Raw genomic sequence first — 6,926 nt, forward strand, 5'->3', positions numbered from 1 at the left:
TATTTTAGAGACGAGATTAACTTATCGCTTTTGTTGTAGATGTTAATTAGCGACTAATTGGCTCGATAAAACACAGGAAAAGTAATTATCAACCATTTCCTATTAATAATGTGAATTACGCACCGCACATCTAATCAAATCAATTAACTAAATAAATTAGGTCAAATAATATTAACTTTATTAATGTACTTATCTGTTAAAGTTTATAACGTGATTTTTATGTATAGAAAATCGCATATTACAAGACTGGAGATATTCACCGTCTATTGGTTTTTTGTAAATCTTCTGTCTTGATAATAATAATATAAAGCTGTTAAATAATGTTTTAATAGCTGTTTTAATGGCTTAGGTTTTTGTACTGTCGACGACTGTTTTACTTCTACAATTATACGCAGACGTGTTTCCTGTTTTGTAGTTCGTCAATAAACAGTTTAGTACATCCGACGTCATTCGATAATTTTTAGCAATTCTTAGCTGTCCAGGTTCCGAATATTTCGAGTGCCATATTTCGTAATAAGCGTCACTCGATATATCGTTCAAATGTGTGATGTTGAATTCCTCCTGCAGTGCAATCTTCCATACCTGGGATATACAAAAATGTTCGAATATTATATTATAATATATTTTTCTATTGCGATATGTTCAAACAAAAGTAATTTAAATTTAAATCTAATTGCAATAAATAATTGATACTCAAATATTTTACAAAGAATATACTTCAAAAATTCACATAGCATTAAGACTTACATTGTCTTCAGGTACTTGAATTTTGATGGATATATTGCCAAATTTGCTTTCACTGTTAAATACATGCAAGTGATATAGCAAATAATTTAACATATGCATTTTGTCGGGTTCACTGACACTGAAAGTCACAGATATCGGTGAACAGCATTCTCCTTTCGTCGGATACACAGCATGTGTAAAGTAGCTATCTGGTCTGATAATACCCCATAGAAGATTTTGTAAAGAATGACCATGAAAAGTACCTCTCAAATACTGATCTCTGGTATCAGATGGACGTATACCCAAAAACGATAAGTGTTTTCCTGTAAAAAGACACAGAAAATCATACATATAGAGTGTGTTACCTGAAATTATATAGAAATTTCAAATTATACAGAAATCACATTATTTACCAAGATAATAATCTTCCTTCTTCCAATATTTTCCACCTTCAATGCATTTTTCTGTAGTATTGAACATTTGTAATACTTTAACAAGTGCTCCTTTACTAAGAACATATCCAGATTGAGCAACGTTATAAATCTGACCCCACAGAACTATTGGATGACCCAGATAGTAATCATCTCTGTGGTCTAACGGAGCAATCATATAGCGCAGATTTTCCGGTATGACTATAGTATTATCTTTTACGAAAATAATCCACTCCAATTTGTCTGCTTCTTTTTTCCAAATGTAGTTCATAGCTTCACACAGCAATTGCCAAGATGACACAATCTTTGTATTTATATTTATAATAGGCAATTCATCGTCTTTCAAACGGTGTCCAAAGAAATAAATATTGTTACAGCGTTTACCCCATGTATTCTGGATTGATTTCCCCAATTTGAGTTTTTCTACAAAAACTATACATGTGACAGATACTCGTTCTTTTAACCAGTTCCATTCGCTTTCAATTTTTCTTGTATTGTATCCTTTTTGGAGATATAGATATCTATCCAAATCAAGTTTGTATGGTTTCAAGTTTTGTGCTGCCAACCAAGTGTTGTATGTAACGATATTAAAATTTCCAGATCTCTTCACTTTTTCCCAATGCTGTAAAATAATTTCTTCGTGGTGAGGTTCCTTACTCAGATAATATTCAGGTTGCCACAATGGTTGATCTTGTTTACACATCGAATCAATCACAAATATATTCCTTAATAAAGATAACAATAATGGAAAAACAAAGCCAATTGTCAAACCAATCAGAAATATAGATCTCTGTTTTAAAAATCGAAATCGCATCTTGTCATCACAGTAAAAATTGAATTCGATAAATACATAATAACAATCCAGTTCTCTCAACACTAATGCCAAGTAGTCAAGTAATGCCAATCACAAGTTTCTTTGACTATCATTATATTTGACCTTCGTTAAACTCAATTATCTCATTAAGATCTTTTCTTATGCATACTTTAAATTTATATGTATCCTCTTATTTGTAAAGTTGATGTATATAGTCTGTAAATATCACATAACAGAGTTAACTTATTTTTATATTGAATATCAGTTATTATAGTTCATCTTTATCAATATTATCATTGAAGATTGATTTTTTTATGACAATAAATAGTATTAAAATAAATTACCTGTAGTATGCATTTTGCGCTTGTATTATCGATAAAAATATGCGATGAAATCATCGCAAAATCATTTATAATATTATTCGACGAATTAACATGAAGATTATATTTTGAAGCGTTTACATAATTGTGTAAAATTCTATATCTGACATTTTTACATTATAAACACACCTATATACATCTGCGACGATCAATCGGTAGTGTTTGCTACTAAATAATCCAGCAGAAAAAAATATTAAAAAGTAAAAAGCGATCAAACTACATACAACGTAACATATGTATAGTGGTACAGTGATACATATATATACATACGTGATCACAATATTCAACAGGTGACATAAACAAGTCATCTGTTTGCTTAACCTAACTCACATAACCCTCTTCCCCTTCCACCACCAATCATATATGTGTATGATTGGTATATAAATGCATTCTTTTTTTTTTTTACGTGAGGAAATCTTCCAAAGATATCCTCGACTTCGGGGAGAGTCGAGGATTATGTGAGATTTTTACCCACTAAAGCCTCACGGTGGCCGCACTATCTGCGTTGAGTGGACATCCGGAGATGCTATATGCATGCTGCCGCTTGTCCACTCTCGCAACGCGAATTGCCACGCACCTCCCGGGCCGGGAGGTCGAAAGATCTTCCAACATTTCTCTTCCTAGAGGCGAAGAGGCACTATACCCCTTTGCCTCCCTAACACGGGGAACTGCGTGCAATAGCGATCGTGGGCCCCATCCACGATCGCTTGAAGTTTCCCGACAGTTAATCACCATCGGCCTTTCCAGCTATGGAGGCAGAGAAGACAAACACAATCACTTCATGTTCATCTCCTTTCTTACTATCACTTCCGCCCTCCTAAGGGCAGAAATCTGCCTCAGTTTAAGTCTATGGATTGACTTAGAAAAATCGAACAAATCGTTCGTGCGATTTTTCTAATAATAAGTCAAATATTGAGCTATAAATTCAATATTATTCATTTTCAAAAGCAACAAATTCGGCAATAAGTGCGGCAAGTAATAAATTCGGAAATTATTTATTTAATATAAATACGTTGCTAACGAATGAGAAATGTATATAATACATTATATATATATATATATATATATATATATATATATATATATATATATTTATGTATGTATGTATGTATGTATATATAATTTATAATTTACATATTTGAGAAAATATATCTTGTATAAACATACAATATATGTTAGAAGAAATATGTGAAAATTATTAACAGATTAAAAAGATTAATAGATAAAAAAGTTTAATAAATCTTAAGCTTTGTTTTTTCTTATGAAAATAATTAAGCAGCTTTAAAAATACTGTAAAGATTTTTAATAAATAATTATTCATAAAAAGTGATTATATATATTATGTATGTATGTGACAATATCAATTGCTTTTTTCTTTTTTAACAAATATTGTATAAGTGTGTGAAATCACAAGCTAATATAAAAAGAATAATTTTAAAAAATATAAGCAAAAATATTAAGTTCAGAGAAATATTCTAAAATACTTGTGAGACAATGAGATTGGAGAAATTAGAAACTGACTTTGCCACGTATTTTAAAGAAACCTAAGCCATTTCTATTGTGCACTAAAGCACCGAGACCGCAATAATTCTCTACAATGATTGGCATATTAACAACATTACATTCATGCGATAATAAACTTTTAAGTATGGTATGAAAGGCTTCTACGTCAAATCTCGTTTTGATAATTTCAGTTCCAGCTAAAAAAATATATCATGTCATTATTATATAGTTCTAACTTTTGATAATTTGATACATAGAAAAAATTTTTCATATAACTGTGCTACTTATGATTTCATCATTACAAAATTTTGATATTCTAATCATCTACCTTTATACCAGAATAATGGGTGACTGGCATATGTGAGCCATGGTATATCTTTTGCAAATGGATTCCACTTTTTTATAAAAGGCAGAGGTTGCCCTCTATTCCACAAAAGTCTTATTCCTGACATAAGCCGCTTTCTGAAAAATTTAAAATCCTATTTTCGTAGTCATTTTAATATATATATATATATATATATATATATATATATATATTATAAAAATCCTATTTCCGTAGTCATTTTAATATATATATATATATATATATATATATATATATATAAAATTAGTCAATTTAGTTTTATAGCATTTTAACAATATTTTGTAACACATTGTACAAAATCAATAGTTTGACAGTTTAGAAAAATTGTTTGTAACATAAACACACAGAAAGCACACTGTAAAACAAATGTTTATTAATATAGATACATTGTACAAATAAAAAAGCGAAAAAAGCGGTACAATAGTAGTAAAAATAAATATATGTCGAAAACAAATTAATAAATTGATATAGAGAATTAGTGCTAATAAACAACAAGTACAGCGATACCTAGGTTTAAATTGAGTAAGACTAAAGCGATACCTAGGTTCAAATTGAGTAAGATTAGAGCAACCTGTGATAGACGACCATTCTTGACGTACTGCACATTGAATTATAGACGACACACCTTCTGCTAAACCACTTAATCGTCTAGAAGATTATTAAATCGATATAAATAAGATGCAACAAGCAAAAGCAAATAAGATTTATTTATATAAAGAATATATTTAAATATATATAAAATTTTAAATTTCATCTTATTTTTAATAAAAAAAATATTATTAAAGAACAAATTATTTAAAAAACTGCAGTATTATACAAATATATATTAATCATATAAATGATTTTTATACAGAAATAATTCATAACATTACTCACGGTGCAAGAGAAGCAGATGGGTAAACTAATTCCCCTATAATTATTGTATCAAATAAAGATATAGGTATTCGATTAAAATCGAGTATTTTTAGAGAAATAAAATCATATTTTACAGAGTAAAGAGCTTCTGTCGATAGTAATACAAGTCTTTCCTTTTCCGTATCCCATAAACTTATTCTACAAATAAATTCTCCTATAAATCCCAAAATTGCAATAACAAAGAAAAATCAATAACTGATAATGACAGCCCATACTCTGTCAAAAGCCAGCTTCCTACAAGCTCGTCATTGTTTTCCTTTATTAGATTTTCAGTGCAATCATTTATCGCTCTTTCCACGACTTCATTTCTATCGGTAAAGAATGTATGAACATCTATATGTTTAAACGGTATATTACACACATTTTTCGAAGCGGAATTTCGCTTTGACGTGTCATCCGCGCTTTCTGTCACAGATTTGATAGCTAAAATTGAAGAAAGAATGACTAAATTTTCTTTTCGTCTGTTTACTCTCAAAATTTGAGAAAGATTAAAAAAATATTTAATCGAAAATTATATCATTCTAAAAAACTAATGAGAAAACTTACAATCGGTATTAGCGATTTCTAGAGTTGCTCTTTCAAAATTTACTACAAGTCCGTCGTCCAAACACGTCTCTTCCATCTCTCTTTAGGTTATTTGTCAATTAAAGACGCGTCCGATATTCACCAGAAACGATCGAGAAATCACAGTGACATAAACGCGCAATAATAATAAGCACTGAAACTTGTAAGTAAAACTGTTTAAAGCTTTAATTAGGCAAATACGCTCGATCAAATCGCTTGAAAATGACGTTTCGTTCTAATCATGCGAGACGCCATATTACTTGTGTGTTGTTCTCGAGAACGCTTCCTCGCGCATGCGCGTTAAACGTGGTCTTAAGGTACGTGTCAAATTTGTAAGAAAAAGGGTGCTGTTAAGCCTTTTATTTAAATAATGTTAAAAAAAATCTACATTGTTTCACAAATTAATGAATTAACAATTTAATGAATTATAAATAAATAATTAAGAAATTAATAAAAAATAGTTATAATTAGGTTAAAACCTTCTGACATTAAACATATTGTAAAATATGTATATACATAAATAATATGCATTAGATATGCCGTCACTGGATTTCTCTACTACTGCACTGCGCGAGAAAACGTCCCTGAGAACATTTAATCGGGAGATGGTTCGAAAATCTATAAGATAGACTTTACATTTAATTGACCAATCAGAGCAAAAAGAACCAAAGATTTTTTGTCCTGATTGGTGAATGAAAAGCTACTTTACTCCACGGATAGGGGATTTTTGAACGCATTCATATATGTACAATATAGCGCATGTTTTTAAATATGTATCGATACTCGAACATATCAAATGTCATCTTTCGAAAAGACAATTGATTTTTTTTATTATGCATACTTCAAAAACAACCGATAAGTCGGTGAGATCAATTGAGATCGAGTATTTTGACAGTTCGAAGAAAAGAACAGTATAATATAAAAGGGTTCAGGAGGTTAATCTGGTAAACTGCTCTTAGGGTCAGGATAGGGGCCTAATTCTAAGGATCCTTTGATGGATTAATGGGAATGTTATACAATACTTGTAAGGTTGTAGAACTGTTTTTAACCGAAAGACTTTTCACGTCGAAACACGGATATCGTTGCGGCGACTTATATCGCGGAGATAAAGATTCTCCCGCCAGAGATTCACGCTACGCACAACACATTTTCCCACGCACGCTCTCTGCGCACTGCTCATCCTACTCTTGCTCGCATTCTCTTCGCCTACTCACGCGAGGCATCTCCAC

General features: G+C 30.7%; 2 protein-coding genes across 7 annotated transcripts; both read right to left on the bottom strand.

Annotated features, from left to right (window-relative positions):
- Window positions 1–156: 156 nt before the first annotated feature.
- LOC126851659 (C1GALT1-specific chaperone 1-like) lies at window positions 157–2,916 on the bottom strand. Of its 2 annotated transcripts, XM_050595833.1 has the most exons (5): window positions 2,622–2,916; window positions 2,316–2,519; window positions 1,140–2,187; window positions 748–1,049; window positions 157–582 (listed from the first exon to the last, which is right to left on the bottom strand). In XM_050595833.1, exons 3-5 carry the CDS (start codon window positions 1,969–1,971, stop codon window positions 346–348), a joined length of 1,371 nt encoding a protein of 456 aa, XP_050451790.1. In that variant the 5' UTR covers window positions 1,972–2,187; window positions 2,316–2,519; window positions 2,622–2,916; the 3' UTR covers window positions 157–345. The 2 variants fall into 2 exon arrangements, with proteins under 2 accessions (XP_050451790.1, XP_050451789.1); XM_050595832.1 differs by having other exon boundaries at window positions 2,316–2,916.
- A 723-nt stretch (window positions 2,917–3,639) lies between these two features.
- LOC126851695 (tumor protein p63-regulated gene 1-like protein) lies at window positions 3,640–6,886 on the bottom strand. Of its 5 annotated transcripts, none has more exons than XM_050595905.1 (7): window positions 6,720–6,886; window positions 5,680–5,857; window positions 5,349–5,556; window positions 5,095–5,271; window positions 4,759–4,866; window positions 4,183–4,316; window positions 3,640–4,051 (listed from the first exon to the last, which is right to left on the bottom strand). In XM_050595905.1, the coding sequence occupies exons 2-7, from the start codon at window positions 5,753–5,755 to the stop codon at window positions 3,861–3,863; spliced, it is 894 nt and encodes a 297-aa protein (XP_050451862.1). In that variant the 5' UTR covers window positions 5,756–5,857; window positions 6,720–6,886; the 3' UTR covers window positions 3,640–3,860. The 5 variants fall into 5 exon arrangements, with proteins under 5 accessions (XP_050451862.1, XP_050451863.1, XP_050451864.1 ...); XM_050595906.1 differs by having other exon boundaries at window positions 5,680–5,851; window positions 6,720–6,885; XM_050595907.1 differs by lacking the exon at window positions 6,720–6,886 and adding an exon at window positions 6,539–6,629.
- Window positions 6,887–6,926: the final 40 nt, after the last annotated feature.

Source organism: Cataglyphis hispanica, chromosome 8 (genome assembly GCF_021464435.1).
Source record: "Cataglyphis hispanica isolate Lineage 1 chromosome 8, ULB_Chis1_1.0, whole genome shotgun sequence".
Taxonomy (NCBI): Eukaryota; Metazoa; Arthropoda; class Insecta; order Hymenoptera; family Formicidae; genus Cataglyphis; species Cataglyphis hispanica.